At 34.6% G+C, this 24,183-nt stretch overlaps 1 protein-coding gene across 2 annotated transcripts in view; it reads right to left on the bottom strand.

The window, feature by feature from the left end:
- Window positions 1-341: 341 nt before the first annotated feature.
- Window positions 342-24,183, bottom strand: part of LOC150105701 (medium-chain acyl-CoA ligase ACSF2, mitochondrial-like) — a 398,514-nt gene continuing 374,672 nt past the window's right edge. For both annotated transcript variants that reach the window (XM_090394306.1, XM_090394307.1), the window contains exons 15-16: window positions 22,524-22,634; window positions 342-797 (exon numbers count right to left, since the gene is read on the bottom strand). In XM_090394306.1, the coding sequence (XP_090250432.1) occupies window positions 675-797; window positions 22,524-22,634 (234 nt within the window). In that variant the 3' untranslated portion in view covers window positions 342-674. The remainder of the gene's footprint in view (window positions 798-22,523; window positions 22,635-24,183) is intronic.

The raw sequence follows: 24,183 nt of genomic DNA, 5'->3' as shown, positions 1-24,183 counted from the left end.
ATTTAAGTGAATTTATTTTATGGAGGCTGTGCAAAGAATCAAAAAGGAAGACCTCCCTACAGCACTTTCCTTACTTCACTACATCATATTTTTCCACTACTTGTGGGAAAATGTGATGCAATAAAGTAGATTATATAAGTTCAAGGCTTGAATTATTTTTAAGGTAAGGCTGGATCTCTTATTATGAGTTCATAGACATGGAAGATTGTTAATAATGGAGATATATCTTCTTAACTTCTTTACACATTAATCCTACCTTTTGGATTAGTCTATGATTCAGTTTTAGAAAAAGAAATATTAAAAATGCACAACTACAGAAAAAATACCATTATTAATTATTTATGCCATCAACTTTTAATATCCTTTTCTCATTCCATTTATTGATTAATTTCAAGCATGTAAAACAAAGTCAACATTTTATTGTTATTATTATTACAAAAAAAAGGTATATTTTTCTATAAAAATGTAAAAAATATTCTCATATAAAAATAAGCATTCTCAAATACTGCTGATAACAAGTGTGCATTCATGCATGTATGAATGAAAAATTATTTCCTGCTTCTTTATAGATGCACTGGTCCATATACCTGTTAAGTTGGACTTGAAATACACAACAGCTTTGTTCTTGAGCACCTGCCACACAAAATTTATAAAATTTCAGTTTAAAATTGTTCCTAACTCTTCTGAATCATTTTTTCTGTTTCTTCTTTGATTCGAAATTTTTGAATTTTACCAGATGCTGTTTTAGGGAACTCCTCCACGAAAAATATATAATGAGGAATCTTGAAGTGACTGATCTAATAGAAAATTTTATAAAAAGACATCCTATGAGTTAAAAATGAACTAATTGAAAACTGTTTATTTCAATGAGTAAAAATAAATCTTCATATACCTTATTCCACATTCCATATACCTTTTACATAAATTTCTAAAAATATATCCATTTTATTTCACAAATAATGTGCACACATAGCTAGTGTCTAGTTTATCAGTGGATTCCTGTCTAAGAAACCAGATGCTTCATTAGAGAAAATTATGTGTCAATTCCAGAAAATATACTGCAGGAAAGAGTGTGTACATGTATACGCATGAGTGTGTGTGTATGCATGTGCAAATCATCATAAAAATTGAATTAAAAACATAACTAAGTGACTTTGAGCATGATATGGTGATCAATGCCAATGAAAGTGTCAGAGAAACTGCAGCCCAAAACTGGAGTTTTCATAGTTTCATGCATACATCGAGCATGGTCCAATTACCAGATAAGAGGTTATCAGACTATACCTTTCTAAATAGAGATAAAGAAGTACATAATAAAGTAAATAGAAAAAATAAAATAACAGAAAATAAGAATATTAGAACTGATGCTCAAAACAACTACTAAATCATGATTTCTGTAGTACCTAAAAACAAATATTATTATTATTATTACCCAAGACCCCATGGAGTCAGACTCATCTAGGAGGTCCTTTTATCAAACACACAGCTCATCACACAGTGCGTTAAACACACTCAAATTCTCTGTAGATGCCACACTCTCAGGCAAAGCATTCCAATCATTCACAACTCTGCACAAAAAAAACCTGCTTCTCACTCCCCTATTCACACCCTCCTTATACAGCTTCAAGGGATGACCTCTGGTTCTCCCCCTGATCTCCCACTATTTTCTGTAGAACCTCTCCAGCACTAATCCTATAGCAACCCCTTAATAACTTGTAGGTCCCTATCATACCCCCCCCCCTCTGCCTCCTGCTCACCAGACTCTGGAAGTTGCATCTTCTCAATCTTTCCTCATACTCGACATTCCAGAAGTTAGAAACTACCTTAGTCAGTTGCTCAGTTGCCTCTGAACCCTCTAACATCTTTTCATCCTAGTGAAAACCAGGTGATAAAATCTAGGCACAATAGTCCATGTGTGGCCTAATCAAAGCCTTATACAATGGAACAAGAATCTCCCTACTTCTACAAGTCAGTGTCCTCTGCATCATTCCCAAAAGCCTTTGTGTTGTCTTCACAATTTTGGCTATGTGCCCCCTAAATTTCCGATCTTTATCCACTATTACCCCCAGATCTCTTATTTCTTCCACCTCCAACAATATATCCTCACCAAGCATAAATTCTGCATTCCATTTTTGTTTTCCAAATTAAAAAAGAAGCTTCTTCAACAACCTCCAAAATATTTTGCCACATTCTTGATATTTATTTTCTATGTTCTTGCGAAAGTCCTCCCATGACTTTTGTTTAGCTAGCTTTACACAGTGTTTAGCTTTCTTACATTTGTCTCTGTATTCTCTAAGAGCACAAGCTGACTTATTTGCCAGGAACTTTTGATATGCTTTCTTCTTTTCCTTCACTTCCTCTTTAATTTCATGTGTCCACCATGGAGTTCTGATTTTTCTATCCTTGCAGACAACCTCACCACATGCATCTCTGGCTGAATCAATCAAGATTTTCTTCAAGGCTTGCCACTGAATCTCCAAGGTTTGATTCCTGTTCTCAAACTCTTTCATTTTTTCTTCAGTAATCTTTGTGTATTTTAGTCTACAGTTCACATCTGAGAGCTGCTCAACTTTAATTCGCTTTAAAACTTTCTTGCATTCTTTTCAATATGAAATTCAATTTTATCCTGCTCAAGACTAAATAGTGATCACTTCCAATTTCAAATCCTCTGTACACTCTGGTGTCATACACAAGGGAGAAAACATCACTATCTACAATAACGTAGTCAATGAGACTGTTCTTATTCCTTGCCTCTTCTCTCCATGTGAATTTGTGCACATTTTTATGTTGGAACATGGTGTTAGTAATAACCTGAGCAGAAATCCAACAAATATTTGCCATTTTTATTAGCTTTGCTCTTTTCTCCAAATTTTCCCAATATATTTTTGTACGTCTGACAATCATTTCCTACTCTGCTATTTAGAGCTCCAACGAGGACCAACTTTTCCTTTTTCATTGTATCAGATGCTTTCTCTAAATCCTCAAAAAATTCCTCCACTTCTACTTTTGTAGAACCTTCTGTGGGACCATAGGCACAAATAAGTCTCATTGTCCAGTTCCCCTCTCTACTTGAGACTGCCTGCCATTCAAGAAGATTAGCTCGTATTTAGTGTTGAATACAATGGCTACTCCTTCTTTTCCTTGATTGTCATTGCCTGAATATAACATTTTGTATTTATTGCTCAGAAAGATCTTACCAGTTTTTGTCTTTTTTTGTTTCAGTCACCCCTATTATGTCGATCTGGTACTTATCTAATTCCTCAGCTACCTCCATTTCTTTGCTATTCAGGCTTCTTATGTTGATAGTACCAATCTTTAACTCTGGTTATGTTGAGTTGGGGTGTTTTTTCAGATTTGTTCCAGTAGCTGACTTTTCACTGTTCACCCTGGTTCCCTGGTGAAAACAAACGGGAGCCTTGTTTAAACGGGCAACGTCCCAGCTGGCATGAAATTTTGTGATGTTGTACAATCATTTTGTAATTTGGTTTAAGCCAATAAGAATTACAATTTGGTCAGCTAAATCCCAAATTGCTAGCTCATCCTCGTTTGTTCAGTATCCAGGTAGATACCCAACAGGGTGCACCACAAGAAGGTGCGGATTGGACATTAGGTCAGAAGCCCTGGTCGGTTCTCCACATTCCTTTAAAGGCTATGTGGAGGTCTCCTTTCAGTTATACAAGTTTGACCCTTAAGCACCCCATAATAAGTAAGTAGATTAAGTAAGTAGATTACTAAAATGACCTCCGTTTAGCAAATCCACGCTGACCATCAAAGATAATACCATTGTTGTCAACCCAATTCTGGATCCTAGTTCTCAGAAGCTTCTCCAACAACTTAACTACAAACCTGACACACAGATAGGCCTATAGTTTGATGCTTGAGTTCTATTACCTCCTTTATGAAGTAGCACAATCTTGCCCTCCTTCCACTCCTTAGGAACTTGACCGAGTGCAAGACTCGTATTAAAAAAAAAATGTGGAGAAGTGATCAGATATCAAGGCACTCAACTGAGTGAATATGTATTATCATCAATTTCCTGATATGTGCCCTCAAGGATATACTGGATATTATGATAGTACTACAAGATTAAGTTTATATTATTATTAATATTATTAATATCCTATCAACAATTTTCCTCCAAATTAGTCTATTACTTGTCAGCACTCCAATATTGTCATATTTAATATTTCAATCTTCTAGGAGGAGGGGGGGGGGGTGTTTCTGGTTGAATAAATCCATAAAGAGCTTGCTTGGTCTTCGTGTGGGGTATTTTTTTTGCCATCTTGGCATCAAACACCTGTTTTTGCTAAGTTTTCTCTTCCATTCTGTTTAAGTGATCACACCATTTTAGATTAGTTGTGATCACACATTCCTTTATGTTAACAATGTTGAGTTCCTTCCTAATATCTTCATTTTTAATATGATGCCATCTCTTCATTCCCCTAATCTTTCTCAGGACTTTCATATCTGTGCTCTCTAATCTTTGATCAAGTATTTTATTTTTAATCCAACTCCCAGATCCATAACTAAAAATTAGTTTCAGCACTGTCTTTTATACTGCTAGTTTAGTGTTTTAGCTACTTTCCCTCTTATTCCATATAAATTTATTTAACCGGCTTCCTGCCACACCAGCTTTGCTTATTCTGTTGTCTGTTTCCATATTTAATTTACTATTGTATCGTCTCTAAAACTGTGCCTAAATAGTTGAAATATTTTACTTGTTCTGTAAGTTCTTCTTTGAGAATGCAGTTGAAGTTTTGTATGTTCTTGCCTACTTTCATAGTTTTTTTTTTATTATTTATATTTATTATTATTTTTTTTTTATTGCTGATGTTCACTTTAATTTGTTACAGTTATTATTTGATTTAGCTAGAAAATCCAGAACTTGTACTTAATTTGTTTAGGAGTACATCATCTGCATAAAGCAAAGATAAAGAATTAGACTTTCTGACCAGACCCTCTTCTGAGTTAATATAGAAATACCAACATGAGAGCAAGAATAGTGTGGAAAAAACTAGCCTTGTTGATATTATAAAGAACACACTTAACCTATAAATCAAAATAAAGATGACAGAAATAATGATTCAACAAATGAAAATTGTACAAAATTTAAATTTATTATATGTTTGATGTAGATTTTAAAAAAAAAGCTGTAAAAAAAATTAGCAGTACAAATAATATTCAAAATTAATAATGAAGTAATGTTACAATTGGTAATATTTAAGAACATTCTTACAAAAAAACAGATGAACAGAGAAAAAATACTTCAAAAATGTACTTAATATACTGACCACTGTGGATGTCTTTACATATGACTCTTTATAATACAAACAAATTTATTGCTAATATTTTGCCCTATACATAAGTAGAAATATAGCCACTCAAAATATATTTTTTGTTAGAAATAGTTCTTTTTAATTATTCTACTAGCTTCTTATGCACTATGGCATACTTCATCAGGAGTAAAGATATTTTGAATTCGAAAATATACAGTAGTAGAATGATTTTTATACAAACTGACATTGATAGAATTATCATTAAACTGACTGCATATTGTGTTGAGATACTATACACATGATTTACTGTTGATCTGTGATATGTAATGCCTATTACCTACTATACCAAGTATCTCAGGTCCTTTAAAGTTATGTTGGACATTATATCATTTCAGAGGCTTTTTTAAATTTGTGAATACAACTGATGAATTCAATATATGGCCTTCTTCTGAACAACTTCCAAATCATTAGATGTTTTTCATTACCAGTATGAAAAGCCAGACCTGAGTTATGAGTGCTCTTCTTCTTCTCTGCATCTTTGATATGGGCTTTCATCTTTGCAAATTTCTAAAAAAATCATGAAAGAACATGATGGTCTCTATTCCATTCAATCGCCACTCACTAAGCAAAATATTTACTCCTCATGTCATTGTTAACCACAATGGGGCAGGAGGGAACAAGGTCATCCCTTACATATCTCTCCTGCCCCATCACGTATTGGAACATTTTTCATAAAATCCCTTTAGAAATGTATATGCAATCTGTTCAAAAAGTTCTGGGACAATTATTATTATTGTAAAGAAACATGCTAGCATATTGTTTCTTTACAATAATAAAGAGATACATATACAGACATCATAACATGATGAATTAATGAACAGTGGTGTTGTGTTTTGTGTTAAATATGGCAGAAAAGCTATAGAAGCTTATCAAATGCTTAAAACAGTTTTGGGGAGAATGCCTTAAGTTGCTAAAGAACAACATTCGAGAGGTTCAAAAGGCTTAAAGGTCAAACTTTGACTGAAGATGGCCCTTGTTCTGGAAGACCTTCGACTTTCTACACCTATGGTTTGGTGCCTGTGTTCAAAAAAAAAAAAGTTGTCAACAATTGGCAGATTACCATTTGAGAGCTAATTTGTGAAATGGGAATAAGGAGAAATAGTAAGAATAATAAAAAGGAGTAAGAATCTTAGATCTTACATGCATACATTTTGTATGATATATATTTACACACAATTTACAGATAAAAAATACCGTTGTTGATGGTGGGGGTGGCATTTGAGAGCTAACCTGTGAAACGGGAATCTCAGATGTAGAAGGTATTTTACCTTGGGTATAATAAATGTTAAAAATACCAAACAATTTTAATCCTGGTTTTACTCCATTTCCCAAGTAAGCAAACAGACAAACAAGTCAAGTTTGCGCCTGCAAGTGATGCAAGTCTAGGATCAGCTAGACAAACAAGTCAAGTTTGCGCCTGCAAGTGATGCAAGTCTAGGATCAGCTAGACTTGCATCACTTGCAGGCGCAAACTTGACTTGTTTGTCTGTTTGCTTACTTGGGAAATGGAGTAAAACCAGGATTAAAATTGCTTGGTATTTTTAACGGGAATCTCAGATCTTACATGCATACATTTCATACATAGTATGGTATATATTTACACACAATTTACAGGAAAAAATACTGTTGTTGACGGTGAATGGTGGCATAGATGGTAGGTGTGGGGGGGGGGGGAGGAGAATTAAGTAGTAGGAGAGATGGCAAGATGTACATAGCAGAGTAGAGTGTCCTCCTGCACTCTACTCTGCTACGTACATGAACGCGAGACCTTTACATCCTAACAAATCAAACTTAATACCACTGAAAAGATTAAACTTATTTAATGGCTAGTTATTAAGTTATTATTGTGGCCAAGTGCACAGATATTTATTTATTTATTAATTTATTTGTTTTATATTATTTTATCATTATTTTTTTTAATGAAAACCTTATTTTCAAACACAGATTGAACAATAAGTGACAAGTTCAGTTACAAGAAGTGTGACAAGAAAAGTCTGAAATGTGATGAGATCAGCCTTAGAAATGAATTTATTAGTAAATAATGGTAACTTTGCCATCACTGCAAGGAAACAAGATAATATAATTTATATTCTTTCATTTTACTGGCAATATCAAAGAAATTATTTTTGTGATATTTTGAAATGTGCTTGTATTTCAAATAATTATGTTAAATATTTATAAAAACAATGTTTCATATAACATTTATTGAAATATACATGAACTTTGCTTTTGCTTTCCTTGCAAAATGACATCATATGGATCATCATGCTTTCTGAAAGGTACAGAAACGAGTGCAGAGAATGAATCTGATCAAGTAAGAAGCAAAGTGTAGAAGTGGGTAGCATGAGTGCAGAGAATGAGAGAATAAGTGCGCAAGACAAACAGGGAAATGGGGAGACTCAGGGTTGACAGGGGAACACAGCGTGATAAAAGTTGATGCAAGAGGGATCTGAATGCATGTGTAGACAAAAAGGAAAGGGGATGACCTGGAATCAAGGGAAAACAGCTGGATTTGAAGAAGGTTCTGAGATGAATAAGGAGAAAAAGAAATGGCTTGAGGAAAGTATGAATAAGTCACATCTAATAGGTGGCATCAGTGAAACTTGTTATAGATCGAGGAATGAGCTGTTATGTTTCTATACAAATGCTAAAAGTATAAGAAAGAAGGCAAATAAAATGGTTGAAGTGATTGAGTTTGTTCAACCAAAAATTGTTGGGATAAATCAGACCAGTGGCGTACTCAGGATTTAATCTTGTGGAGGGCCAAACTGAGTAGATGATTTGAGAATACACACTACGCATCGCATATGACCGAGCATCTGCAAAGATCGCTAATTCATAGGTAGTATAGAAATAGGAGAACACATGACAATACAAGACAACATAAATAAAAAAAAATGAATTTTAATTAGGAAAAGATTTTTGGAAAATTTTCTAGTGGTTATTTTTTTTCCTTTATCTTTGGGAGGGGGGGCAGGACCCCTTGGCACCCCCTCTGAATGCACCACTGAATCAGACATAGTTGGATGAGCATGACATCCTCACAGGAATAGAGATGGAAGGGTATGATGATTTCGTGAAGATAGAAAGAGTAAAAAGGGAGGTGAAGAGACATTGATGACAGAAAAAGAGTTATGTCTATACAAGGTAGAGATGCAAGAAGGAAATCATGGCAGTAGTTTTGAGGCAGTATGGTGTGAGACAGAGGTGAATAGAATGAAATACTTAATCAGATTTATAGACCTGGTAATGTGAACGGTAGTGACCATGAAATGTATAATCATAACGAAAGGTGATTATTACGGGTGATTTTAATTATGGCAATATATATAGACTGGGATGATGATACAGCAACTGTAAGTAAAGAAAATGAGTTTCTCAAGTTTCTGAGGGACAATTGCCTCAGGCAGTATGTAACAGAGGGCACACAAGGATTGAGGGTCTTGGATTTGATCATCTCATTAGACGATGTTATTATAAACAAGGTGTCAAATCTCCCTTCAGTTGGTGAGAGTAACCATGAAGTGATCACCTGGATGGTTGCCAGCAGTGTGAGGACCTCTATGAGGAAAGGGTATATGTGGAACTACAAGGATGGTGATTATGAGAAGCTCAGGAGGACAGCTTGCAGGTGTAACATGGAATGAGGAGTTAGCTGGAAAAGAGACCAACACAGTTTGGGGATATTCAAGACCTATCTAGTGAAGCAATGTCAAAATGTATTTAAAGGGTCAGGAGATTAAATAAGGTAGGTGTGAAATGAATGAATGAAGAGATTAAGCATGTGATATATAGAAAAAAGACTTTATGGAGGCAACATAAGATGAGTGGTAATAATCAATTCCATGAGGACTATAAAGAACAGGCAAGGAAGATGACTCGGTTGGTAAGAGTAGCAAAAGTTAAGTATCGGTGGCATTTAGCAAAAGAAGCAAAAAAAAATCCTAGGAAGTTTTTTTTTAATATGTAGCCAGCAAAAAAAAAAAAAAATCTGGAAGAATGACATTGATTTTAGGAAATGGTATAAGAAAAACAAGAACAACTGCTGTGTAGAATACACAGCAGTTGTTCTTGTTTTTGAGATATTTAGTGAGCAGTTGATAAAGGTCTTTCATTCTTGTGAATGCAACTTCATGGATAGTTTGAGAGCAGTAGATGATGATGAGGAGGAGAGTCTGACTATAAGTGAGCTAGAGGTATATACTGAAGTGAGCAAACTTGATGTTAATCGGGCGATGGGACTTGATAATATATCATCATATATTTTGAAGGAATGTGCCAAGGAGTTGACATCTGCCTTGACATATTTGTTTAATGTGAGTCTTACATTGGGTTAAATTCCAAAGGAGAGTGGAAGGAAGACAAGATTGTGCCATTTTATAAGGGAGGTGACAGAACTCAAACATCAAATTATAGGCCTGTCTGTGTGTCAAGTGTTGTGCTTAAATTGTTGGAGTGGTTGGTGAGAACCAGGATCCAGAACTGAGTTGATAACAGTGGTAATATCTTTGATGGAGAGCATGGATTTGATAAAGGGAAGGGAGGTCAGGTTTTAGAAATTACTTATTTATAATAAGGTTACAGCAGCATTGGACAAAGGAGATTGATACAATGGTATACTTAGATTTTTGCAAAGGCTTTTGATAGATTACTGCATGATAAGTTGATAGTCAAACTAGAGCAGATGGGGTTGGATATTAGAGTAATGCATTGGCTTGGAGATTAACTATCTGATAAGTATCAGCAAGCTGTGTATGGGGGAAAAAAATATCGCAGAAGAGGAAAGTCACTAGTGGTGTGCTTCAGGGGGGGTTTCTGTTTTAGGGGCATTGCTGTTTAATCTATGTGTTAATGATATTGGCGAAGATTTGGATGGAGAGATTCAGTTGATTTGCAGATGATAAAAAGTTAGAATGAGCCATGAGCAGATGTTCTGGCCTTACAAGAAGACTTGAACAGATTGAGTGAAATGGGCACAGGGCTGGGTCTGCTAGTTCATTGTTACAAAATGTAAAGTTTTAAAAATTTGGGAAACAAAGATGGGATGTAGAATTAATGCTTGGTGGGGATATATTGTTGGAGGTGGAGGAAGTGAGATCTTGAGGGTGATGGTGGATGCAAATTCTGGTAATGATGTGGAGGACAATGACCTTGTTTCTTTGTCTAAGGCCTTGATTAGGCCCCACACGGATTACTGTGCATAGATTTGGTCACCTGTTGGAAAGGGTCCAGAGGTGATTGACTAAGGTAGTTTCTGATCTCTGGAATGTTGAATATGAAGAAAGGTTGAGAACATGCAATTTACAGAGTCTAGTGGATAGGTGGAAGAGGGTGATATGAAAGTGACATACAAATTTGTAAGGGATTACTATAAGATTAACTTGTTCTTAAGGGGGTTGTTATAGGATTAATTTGTTCTTTCCCCAATTCCCATCATTTACAAAATGGTAAGAGACTGCAGAAGAACAAGATGTCATCTATGAAAGCTATATAAGGAGAGTGTGGGCAAGGAGAAGAGAGAAGCAGCTTTTTTTGTATGGAGACTTGCGAATGTTTGGAATGGCTTGTGTGGTGTTTGTAGAGAATTTGAATGTATTTAAGGCAAGGTATTATGAGCTGTGTGTATGACAAAGGGACCTCTTAGATGAGGCTTTCATTCCATGGGATATTAGGATATTAATAATAATTATAATAATAATGATTCAATTTTAGAAATGAGTGTTTTTTTGTTGTTATGATATTAAATTGTATTACTTGCTTTCTGATTGTTAGCTTGTTTTTAATATCAAAAATTTTAAAAATGATTGATATAAATTCAACTTTTTGAGGGATGAGGAGTTACCAACAAAAGAAATTCAGTAATATTGTTTGGTCTGTTGAAGCAGGTACTGTCTAAAACCATAATATTTCTTTGCAATCTTGCTATTTCAGCGTGCTTTTCCATCAGACGTTTTGTTCCACTGTTTGCTGAAATTATTCTAAGTTTTGCAAATACATTTCATATTATAAAAAATCATTTATACCGCAAAAAAAAAGAAAGTTCAGCTATGTTAGTTTTTTTTCTAAAAAATAGTTTCAAACATTACTGTGTCTACCACTTAAGTTTTCATTTCTGAAATAATCTATGTCCTAGAAATACTATACAATAATCCTGTCTGCCTGAAAAAAAAAGGCTTAAAGCATGGATTATTCTCACTACTATTGAGAAAGAAAAGAAAGAACACTTCTCCAGAAGTCACACTAAAGCGCCCAAGCGATAGTGCAGTATACATTGATAATGTCTTGTTTCATTTTCATAAGTCTGATTAATTAGCAGATATCCTAAACAGAAATAACCGATATTTCTTTTGCAGGCTGATACAGTATTTATTTTAAAATAATTTCTGAATTTATAATAATCACTTTTATTATAAAAAAATTATTAATCATCTGATATCTTTGGAAAGAATGAATTATAGAACAGATAAATACTTTATAGTTAAGATAAATACTTTATTTTGGATGTAAAATATCATACAAAGGAGAAAAAAACAAACTTAAAAACTTCAAAATTTTTGCAGATTACAAACAGAACACTCAATCCAAATATTGTACCAAAAGAAATGTGCTTAAAAATATACAATGCTTTAGCAGTGCCCATGTTTTATTATAAAGCAGTCAAATTTGGACAATTGAAAAATTATATTGAATTGAATTAAAAAAAAAAAAAAAGAAGTGCAAATGTGTTACATAGGAATCAGCTTTTTCTGAGGCATTGAGGAACTACCAACTTATTCTAACTGCAAATATTTGAGATTCTAAATTAATTTCAAAACTGTTCACAAGACAATTGAAAACATTAGTCACTCCTTATACATGTTTAACATAAAATAGTAGTAGAAGTGGCTTGGTATAATCATCATCATAACGCTAAGTACAAATATAGACCATATTGGTCTGTTCCGGTCTCATTATTCATCTATTATCCTCTTTTAAGGTCTACCTGGCCTTAAAAGAGGATAATTTCTTTAGGATATCTGGTGTTGGCTTTTATCTTAACTAAGATAAATACTTTATTTTGGATGTAAAATATCATACAAAGGAGAAAAAAACATTAAACTTAAAAACTTCAAAATTTTTGCAGATTATAAACAGATTACCAAAACAAGCCTTAAAGTACAAGCCATTAGGAAAAAAAAAAACAGGACGTCCTCTTAAACGATTCAACGATGACTTCTAAGGCCAAAACAGGCCATGCTAGGCCTAAATCATTGATACGTACGATGATGATGATGATCTGATGTTGGCCATTTGGTTTACTGTTCTATCCAATTTTGTTTGTAATTGTTTAGTTTTTCCTCTATTGATTTTATTTTTAGTTCTTTTAAAATATCTCCATTCTTTTTTTTGTCTAATAATGTGTATTTTGCAGTTCTTCTCATGAATCTCATTTCACTTGTTTTTATTCTTTGTTTATTTTCCAAATTTGGCTGCCTTATAATAAAACATGGGCACTGCTAAAGCATTGTATATTTTTAAGCATGTTTCTTTTTGTATACAATATTTGGATTGAGTGTTCTATTTACAATCTTCAAAAATTTTGAAGTTTTTAATTTTATGTCTTTTTCTCCTTCATATGATATTTTACATCCAAAATAAAGTATTTATCTGTTCTATTATTTTATTACTATTATTACATGATACCTTCAGGGAGTCCAACGACAGGGAGGATATCTACTCTACATGTCTCTATCTCCACCATTCAATCTGCCACATCACTACTATTTCCACAGACAATCACAAACAACCATGCCCATGGTGGAATTCGAACCCGAAGCCTTTTGGCTGAAGAGCAGATATGCTAACCGCTCGGACAAACTGAAGTTTGTCCACAAAATGCTATTGTTTTAGTTTTATTTATGGCTATTTTCATTCCAAACTGTTCTACTGTAATGTTTAAATTATATATTGCTCTTTGTAAATTGTCTTCTGTATCTGATATTGTTACCTGATCATCTGCAAATAATAGCGTATTTATTTTGTTATTCTGGAAATTTCTATACCTGTTGTTTAGGGTGTTCCACTGTATTAATATTTCATTAATATAAATATTGAAAAGTGTTGGAGACAGAGGGTATCCCTGTCTTACTCCTTGGTTTATAGATTGTTTTTCAGACATTTTTTCATTTATTTTGTTATTATTATTATTACGTGACTCCATAGACTCATCGAGGGAGGGCACTTGCTCTACAACTCTCTGTTTCCACCACTCAATCCACCAACTACAACGAACCACATCTACACCAATGGCATCTACCACTGACCACCACCACCACCAGTAGTATTTTCACAGACAATTACAAACATCCATGCCCATGGAGGGATTTGAAACCACAGCCTTTTGGCTGGAGAGAGTATAGGCTAATCACTTGGCCAAACAGGCCATTGTCTTTGTATATATTTAATACTGCGTGTAGTAAAATATTAGGTATATTTATTCTTTGTACCGTATTTTTCGATAGATAATGCGCACCCCCAACGTTTTCATTGTTCCTTTTGATGTATAGATAACGCACATGTGCCAACTAGCGGTAGAGTTAGGAAGTACAGACAGAATACGGAGGAATTCTTTAAAAGCACGTGTTGCAAGTAGCAGTGGTCGATTATTCCACACATCCTGTTTTAAAATATTTCATAAAGAAAATCATTATTTGTTTATATTTTGTTATTAGATCTGATTTACCCCTGGAAGACAGAAGTACTTCTCAGAGAAAATCCTACACAGCGCAGTTCAAGCTTGAAGTGGTAGAAGCAGCAAAGGAAAAAGGGAATTGTGAAGCGGGTAGATTGTTTAGTGTTGGAGAAATAGTGTTCGTGAATGGCAAAAGGATGAAACAGTCCTGAAATGGACTGTTTCAGCCTTTACATATGAGGAAACATGTTATGAGGTTTAGAAGATGCTCGTGACCAACCATAGGGAAAAAACTGTTTGATTGAGTTGTTAGTGAAAGAGCAAAAGGCATGAGAATATCTACTGTCTGTGTGTTGCAGGAATCGAAAAGAATTGAGCAAAACGATAATATAAAGGATTTCAAGGCCTACCCATCTTGGGTTTTTGGATTTATGAAAAGAAACAATTTGTGTGCTCCTCCGCTAGTGTTGGACAAAATTTGCCATGTGACTGGGAAGCAAAAGTAGTTGTGGGGTTAATGTTCCCGTAAGTTTTGACATGCCTAGTTCTATGACTGTGAATCTGAAGGGAGCAAAAAAGGTTTCAGTTGCTACAACAGGGCACGAAAGGTCTAACTTTACTGTGATTCTCTGTGTAACTGCAAATGGTTCCAAACTACCACTGATGGTGATTTTCAAACGAAACACTGTTCCAAAAGATTGTGATTCCAAAGATATTATTGTTACTGCTAATGATAAAGATTGGATAAATTCCAAGGTTATGAAATTTTGGTTGGAGAATGTGTGGTGAAAGAGAAAAATGGCATTTTTTCAACCCAAAATCTTTGTTAGTGTGGATTCGTGTAGGGCACACATGACAGCAGAAGTTAAAACAATTGTAAGTATTCCAAATTGGCAGTCATTCCAGGTGATTTAACACAAAAACTCCAATCCCCTTGATCTTGCAGCAAATAAACCATTCAAAGACAATTTGCTGGCTAAGTGGGAAGACTGGAGGATGAATGGCATCCAAACACAGGGGAGATGAATAGAACGTCATATAAAGATATAGTTACGTGGACTGTAGAAAGTTGGGCTGCTGTAAGTGAAAATTGTGTTAGAAATGGTTTCATTAAAGCACAAGGGAATGCAGTGGTGTCCGGTGACAATGATTATGAAGATGAAGAAATACCAAACGAAATTTTTAATGCAACTGATTCTTTCAATATTAAGTCTGATGAAGAATTTTTTGGATTTAAATAGTGTAATGTTCAATAAATATTAAGTAATACTTCTACCTTAGTTTTGTTATTGCATTTGATTTACTCTCATACCTTTCTAATGTATACAGTGCATGTTCCTTTTTAACGAATTTAGACTTTTTTGTATAGATAATGCGCGTGTTATCTATCAAAAATACAGTAATATGGAATGGAATGATTTCCTTTCATCCTTACGGATGGCAGGGGAAGCTATGCTACCATACTAGGGAAGTGATTATGACAAAGGTTGTTTCCCATTGCCTTCCTTGCCATGCTATGTCCTGCGAACACACAGGATACAGCCATAGGACAAGTTCAGTTTGCCTGTTTGCAGGATGTAAAACCCCAGAATAAACTGGGAGAAAAACCCTACTGTCCATAACCAAGACCCGCTAACTTGGCTATGGCTGAGGAAGATCCTTAAGCGTCTCACATCTCCGACGGGAATCGAACCTAGGACACTTCTTCCTCAGGCATTTGGTTGCGAAGAGCACAGCCACTAGGCTAACCGCACAGACTCTTTGTAATATATCAAACAGTAAATATCTTTTTGCTTTCTCAAATGCGTTTTCATAATCTATAATCTAATTCTAAATCTAATCTAATCTAATCAAAAGTGTCACATATAAACTAGCAGTGTATTTCTTTTCAAATGTGTGGTGATTTCTTCTTTGTACTGCAAGAAAATACTGAATAATAATAATAAGAAAAATATCTTTTCTTTTAAGTTTACACGTGATCTGAGTGCATTTTTGAAAATTATGGAGACAACTACCGTGTTTGAATAAAAACTTTAGTTTAATATAACTAAAATCTACATTCGACGTTTCGACCTTTATGTCATGGTCCTCTTCTGGAGCATACAACTATACACAGAAAACAAGCTACACTACAATTAAACTGGTTTGTAAAAGATACTGACCAAACACTTCAACAATTGTTGGCCTGACCTCTGGTGAGAAAAAAGGGCTCTTGATTCCACCACGCTAAGGCTGACCGTCTGGCTTAGATACGTTGACGACGTGTTCATGATCTGGCCGCACAGGCAACAAACTCTAAACACATTCTTTAGCCACCTGAACAAACAACACGAACGCATACAATTCACCATTGAAATCGAAAATCAAAATTCGCTCCGGTTCCTAGACACACTAGTCACACATCTTCCTTCAGGCAGTCTATCCTTCACAGTCCACCGAAAATGACACACACTGGCCAATACATACATGCTAATTCATACCACCACCCATCACAAAAATATGCCGTCATTAACACCCTTAAAAACAGAGCCACAACTATTTGCTCTAACCAGCAAGCCCTGAAACAAGAACTAAAAATCATTAATGACACATTCATAAATAATGGCTATAACAAAAATACTGTTAATAAAATACTCTATAAAACTACAACAAAAACGAATCTAGGTTACAGTAAAACCATAGCCATCCCATACATTAAAGGGTTATCAGAAAAAATCAACAGAATCCTACAACATTATAACCTCAATGCCACCTTCAAACCACCCACTAAACTTAAAACCATATTCAACTCCTCTAAGGATCCTCTCCTCCCATTAGCACATCCTGGCGTCTATTGCATCCGCTGCACCTGTAACTTACCGTACATTGGTGAAACAGGACGGACAATCCCTATACGCAAGAAAGAACACATTAGACACATTAAATATAACCATTATAGTGAAGCAGGCCTCTCAGACCATGCGCTCAACACCTTACACCAAATCAACTGGAAAAGCACCCGCTCCTTACACCACACAAAAACCTGGTATGAAAGGAAATTTAAGGAAGCCTGCGAAATCCTGATAAACCACCCAAATATCAACAACAAAGATGGCATGAAAATTCCAAGGATCTGAATGGCACACATTCGGCCTACCTAATATATAAGATCCAGCATAAGTCAGGACTCTAGCCAATCCTCAGCTAATATTAGAAACCATTCCATACCAACTGGCTGGAATGTACAAGTATAATCATGATGTTAATATATGTATATAGATAGATACTTGTTGTTACGCTCCAACGTATTCCTACAACCAACAGATAACACTAATAATAGGACTCTAGCGTTTGATGTATAATTTTTTTTTTCTCACCAAAGGTCAGGCCAACAATTGTTGCAGCATTTGGTCAGTATCTTTAACAAACCAATTTGATTGTAGTGTAGCTTGTTTTCTGTGTATAGGTGTATGCTCCAGAAGATGACCTTGATATAAAGGTTGAAATGTCGAATGTAGATTTTAGTTATATTAAACTAAAGTTTTTATTCAAACACGGTAGTTGTCTCCATAATTTTCAAGAAAAATATCTAGTACCATGTTTTTCTGTGTATAAGATGATACTTTTTTTGAAAATTTCTAGACCAAAAATTAGGGGTTGTTTTATACACAGGGGATGGAGGGGAGGGGTAACCGGTTGAGAGACCAATGGTGAAATTGCCGGTACCTTGTCTCCATGAACAGGCTTCTGCCAATCACTAGCCTTTGTTAACTCTGTCAATAGACATCATTAACGGCTGATTCTGAATAAACCAATCAGAACTCTGAAAGCATTCAGACGTCTGTAACTCATTGGCGGGGTAAGTTACTGCATTAACAATATTTTGAGCATTAGCCCATAAAAATGTACAAAAATAAAAAACGATTGTCATATTCTTCAAGTCAACCTCCCTACTGGCCAATGTGGATGAAATAGTGACACCAAATTGCACTTCTTATCCATGTTATTCAATGGGTTTTAGAGCTTCGTAACCAGATTTAGCTCGACGACATCGTGGGCAGTTGGGGGGTTAAAAGTCATCAATTACACAAAAGAACTTGGAAATAAAGCTTCAGAGAGACAGTTTGGACCTCCTCCAACTGAGTGTATGATTAGACAGTGGGGATGTTTAAAATATTGACTATTAAATTATTTAAGGAATTTTCAACATATACTGGAATATTAATTAAAAGAAAATTTAATAAATACTTCCTATATTTCGGCAATGTCACATTGCCATCTTCATGGGAACATACAAATATGACATGTGCATGCAGGCACTACTAAAAGCAAATGAGGCAGAAGATAAGAAACTATTGTTTTTCCTGAAGTCCTAATGGTGCCCTCTTGCGGGCTACATATTTGTCATATACGTGTCATATTTGTATGTTCCCATGAAGATGGCAATGCGACATTGCCGAAATATAGGAAGTATTTATTAAAGTTTCTTTTAATTAATATTCCAGTATACGTTGTAAATTCCTTAAATAATTTAATAGTCATGTGTTGCCAATGTATATACGCCTTTCTACAAGAAGTTTAAAATATTAATTTCTTAATTTTGGGTTCGAAAAAGTAGGGTTCATCTTATACATGGAAAAATATAGTATATTGTTTTTCATTGGGTGACCATTTCAGAACCAAATGTTAGTTTCAATGTTCTTTCTTCCATTTTTCAAAAAAAAGTGCACAAGACATTTTCTTGCTTATTTTTTTGACATCTGAATATTGATAATAACTATAAGAATGTCACATAGAGAGCTTAGCTAATGCATAATTTGTTTCATAACTATTTCAGTTCATAATGTGTGAATCTTGGAAATGGGCAGTGAACCTACTCAAAGTGTGTGTAGATTACATTATACATTATTATAAATGTTATCATCATCATCACTAAATTCCTGACATGTACTCTCAGTCATAGTTTGTTGTCTTTAAATAAAAACCATACATGCAGAAACTAAGCATTCAGTGAAATGATTTATGACTATAATTATAAATGAACACTAAGATACATTTAATTTAAAATAAACAGTGAACTTTTTAATAATTAAGGTACCTGAGGTAAATAAGGCCCAGCGTCTAATAAGGCCCGTTTAAAAAAAATCACATTTATGGTAAGTTGCGCCGGTTTGGTTTCTCTCACACACACAGAGGATGCAATAAGCAATGGAAAATCAGTGGCGCCATATTGTCTAGTGACTGTATTATGTCAGTTTGACCTAGACCTTTGTGGGAGGTGGTTGTGTCTTCCCGTTTTAATAATATTATGCCGCAATAATTCATAAGTTTTAATTAAAAATATTGTTCTTTTTGCATTGTTTTTATATTTAAATTGTTCTTTCAACATTCAGTTTTATGATAAAAAATGTTTTAATCGATTTGAATTCATATTTTACGTGAAAATAGATGTGATCTAATCTAGTTTGTGTCGGTTAATAAGGCCCAGTAAATTTGTTGATGGGCCTTATTAAACTGCTATAATTTATGATTTTATTTTTTGGTGATTGCTCATAATAACTTAGATAGTTACTTATTTTTTTTGCTAAAGGTCTCTGAAAATGGTCAGAAGTTAAGAAGAAACGGGGTCTTTGGATTGATGAAAGACTAGAAGCAGTTATGAAAGCTGTTCAAAGAGGACAACTATCACAACGTGCAGCATCAGAACGCTATCTAGAAGAGCATTGAGGAACCATTTAAAGACAGAGAAGATGATGAAAAGATTAGGAAGAAATACTGTGTAACAAAAGAACAAGAGAAGAATTTGGTAGAAAGAATAGTAAAGTTTGCTTCGATTGGCATCCCTTTAACTCCAAAAGTTATACCCAGGCAAACTTTTATATTTTGTGAACAAAATGAAATTAAGAATAACTTCAATAAAGAAAATGGCCTCGCAGGAAGGGATTGGTTGAAGTTATTTTTAAAGAGAAACCCAACAATTTCTAAACATAAAACTCAATTTTTGAATCCTGCTCGAGCTCAAAAACTAAATAAAGCCATAGCGAAGCAGCACTTTTATGTAGGCGAGAAGTTTTATGAGAAGTTGGACATTAATAATCATCCAAAATGCCTCTACAACATGGATGAGAAGGGATGTCATCTTACAATACATAATCAGCAGGCAGTCTTAGCGCAAAAAGATACTCGAAGAGTACATATGGTTGCTTCAGAACATGCCGAGAATGTCACTGTGGTTGTGTAAATGCAATAGGGTCTACTATTTCCCCTATGATTGTCTTCAAAGGTAAAAGGCACAAGCCTGAGTTGGATGATAATTTGCCTCCTGAAAGTTTAGTAAGAATGGCACCAAGGGGGGGGGGGGGGCATGACTACAATGTTATTCATTGACTTCATTAACCATCTTGGAAAAAATAAAGCTCCTGGAAAATGTCTTCGGATTTTTGATGGGGCGTCATCACGCTTAGATTATTTCATAGTTGACGCTGCAGAGAAGAATAATATTTTGCTGTACTGCCTTCCTTCAAACACCACTCACAAACTACAGCCTCTAGACAAAGCTGTCTACTGATCATTTTAGCATCATTGGGATCAAGAACTCATGTTGTTCATGCACCAAAATCCTGACAGAAGACTAACCAAAGCACGTTTTAATATAGTTCTCACTAAAGTCTAATCAAAGTGTATGACCCACAGTAATATCATCAGTGGATTCAGAGCAGTGGGCCTGTATCCGTTTAACCCTGACACCATTCCTGAAGAAGCATTTGAACCATCTGTATTAACTGAAATTTCTGAGCCGCAATCTCAAAGTGTGAGAAATGAAGGGGATACTCAAGATATTTCTATGAGAAGATATATCTACGACTCCAATTCTTCTAACACCGAGCCCAAGTCTTATGTCTATCAGCCAAGACATCAGCATCATCCGCTTCAACTCTATTTCTCAACATCTTCAGATTCCGACAATGAAACTATTGAGCCAGTGCCAAGATGGGAACAAACAACAGAAGAGGCTGTATTAATAACAGTACCTGTAAGAGCATGTCCTAATCCTCCATCTTGTGATTCAGATAACTCCGATGATGATATTCCATTGGCAGATCTAAAAACAAAGAACTCTTTGAAGTCATCGTTTCAGGAGTTAATGCCAACACCAAATTATGCAGTTGTAAAGGCAACACCACAAAGAAAAGCGTTAAATTATAAGGGCCAGAGAGAGAGAGACCAAAGATCTTTTCAAAGAAAAGAATAGTAAGAAAGAGAAGGCTGCCACTATAAAAGAACAAGAAGAACCAAAAAAAAAAATAATAAAGGAACAAACAGAGTGTCAAAAGAGGGGTGGTTGCCATGGATGCAGAGAGAAAAAAGGTTGCTGATATGAGGCAATGCACACAGTGTCTTAAATGGTACCATGAAGATGTGTTGGGCTCACCAAAGAAGAATGTGGTGTATTTGTATGCCCTTATGACTGTTCTTAAGCTAATAATTATGATTAAAGTTAATAATAATTGTTTATTCTTTTTTAAATATTTAATTTTGTTCAAGGGCTTTATTAAACTACTATGGTTTAATAAGGCCCACACAAGATGTTTTTTAAAGACTTGGTTAAAATATAAATTACTGCAAGAATTGTTCTTATTTGTGTTTTTTTTAATTAGTGATAATACAAATTTTAATATGAACACTGTTGTTTCAATTAATCTAAACAATTGTCTAACTTATTCAAATTTTAAATAAGGTGGGCCTTATTTGCCTCAAGTACCTTACCTTTGTGATTATTTTATGAAATATTTTTTTCTTGAAACTAATCATCTTTAATAAAGATTTTTGAGAACAAAAAAAAAAATTCACAGTTATCTACCAGTAATTTGGCAAAATTAACAATAACAAAAAATTTGATTCCGGCATTTCTTTTTCTAGGCTGATACAAGATGTATGTGCAATAATTGACTGCAGTCATGGCATCCCCCCCCCATGCAAGATAGAAAACATTTATAATTTTTAAATGATACTTTTACTGCATATACTGTGAAGGAACAACACGCTTCATGCAGCTTTGTAATGCTGGTGTTGAGATGTTAGTGTCTCTATTAAAATGATATTTATACTGCATATACTCTTAAGGAACAACATACTTCATGCAGCTTTGTAATGCTGGTGTTGAGCTACAGATATGAACAAATACAAGTTAATCAGATTAAGGGTTCTCAGAAGTGTGAAGGATTATCACACCGCTTAATGGTGAAAACTGATGGCTAGCACTTCTTATCCATGTTTCTCCAACTCTACGATATGTTGCATCAACATTTTGGTGGACAGAAAAATTGGGGACTGTAGAGAGGCTAATAACTGCAGCAACCTAAGATTGAATTTCTTCATTTTGTTTTTGATATAAGAAGTATACATATACATATCAAAATCTCGCGCTTGATTCTGAAGATAATATTTTGATCTTCAATATTTTAATGTTTAACACCATCATAGTGACCTTTTAAAACTGAAAAGTTAAATTTTGAGGTATAACATATATAAATTACCTTTCCTTTACAAAAATCTTTTACTTCTTCATCTGATACAGCAACTTCAGGTTTTAGCTTAATCCAGGCACAAATTTCTTCTCCCATTCTTTTATCTGGCACTCCAATAACCTGGAGAATATCAAAATATTCTTAGGCTCTTCTATTAAGCAAAATTACCATTTTAAAGCATAAAGAATATATTTTACAAAAGTTTAACTTTCACAGGTATTAGACAGTAGGGATAAAAAGCTAATAAAATCTACTCAGCCAATATTGATGTAAGAAATTTCTGTATATAAGTTACACAAAATTTAATAGTATATTATAGTTAGTTATTCTGTTATTTTAACTGTATTTAGCATGATTCTGCCTAGTATTAATCATTATTTTAGTTTTTGTCTATTTTTTTTAGCCCTAAAAAGATACTGACATTTGAAATAAAATTTTGCTAAAGGAAATGACACAATGAATAATATAACCCATCGCCAGTTAAAAAAAAAAAAAAAAAAAAAAAAAAAAAAAAAAAAAAAAAAAACAGAATCAGATTATATAACAGCTTAAACAAACTAACTTTACTAAGTGTGGAGATGAACCACGTTAGATAAAAAAGAAACAGAAAATATGATGATTGATTGATAGAAAGCTGAAATTTAGGAGACATATTGCAAAGGTGGTGAAGGTAATGCAGAGGATTGCTGCAATAATGAGAAGGACACTGACATTTTGCTAAAGGAAATGACATAATGAATAATATAATTAAGCCATCGCCAGTAAAAAAAAATACCAGAATCAGATTATATAATATCTTAAACAAACTAACTTTACTAAGTGGAGATAAACCACGTTAGATAAAAAAAGAAACAGAAAATATGATGATTGATTGATAGAAACCTGAAATTTAGGGGACATGTTGCAAAGGTAGTGAAGGTAACACAGAGGATTGCTGCAATAATGAGAAGGACACTGACCTACAGAAATATAACAGTTATCATTCCATTGTAAGACCCTGATCAGACCACACTTGGACTATTGTTCTCAGATTTGGTCCCCAGGATTTCAAGGGGATAAATTAACTGTGGAAAGGGTACAAAGGTAGATAACAAAGATGGTTTCAGGACTGTACAATTTTGGTTATGAGGATCGGCTGAGGGAATGTGGACTGCAGTGTTTGGTGGATAGAAGAAGGAGAGGTGATATAATTGAGACTTTTTAAACTGTTGAGAGGTGGTTACAGGGTTGACACTGGGGAGTTCTTTTGCTTGGTTGAACAGTAGGAAGGAGTGATGACAAGAGGCCGTCCCTGGAAGTTACGAAAGGAAACTGAGCAAGAGGGTGAGGAGTGGTTTCTTTGTATGGAGGGTGGTTGAACCGTGGAATGCATTGCCTGATCGAGTGGTGAGAGCGAGAACGGTCAATGAGTTCAAGGAGTGGTATGATAGACTTTGTGTTTCTTGGGGGGGGGGGGGTGCGACCTCCCCTCAATGAGTCTTGATAGACTTTGTGTTTCTCAGGAAGGACCTCACACGATGAGTCTGTTGACTCCATGGAGGCCTGAATAATATTAATAATTTAAACTGCAAAAATTGGAATCCCTCAGAAAAGCAGCTGGATGTGCATGCGAAAATACAAAATAAATGAAGAGATTTTACAATCTTTGAATATAAAACTGTTCAATTAT

The sequence above is a fragment of the Typopeltis vanoorti genome, chromosome 6 (genome assembly GCF_054136105.1).
Source record: "Typopeltis vanoorti isolate ZY-2024b chromosome 6, IOZ_Tvanoo_1.0, whole genome shotgun sequence".
NCBI classification, from domain to species: Eukaryota; Metazoa; Arthropoda; class Arachnida; order Uropygi; family Thelyphonidae; genus Typopeltis; species Typopeltis vanoorti.
Note: the sequence above shows the minus strand (reverse complement) of the source record. Positions and strands in the feature narration are given on the sequence as shown.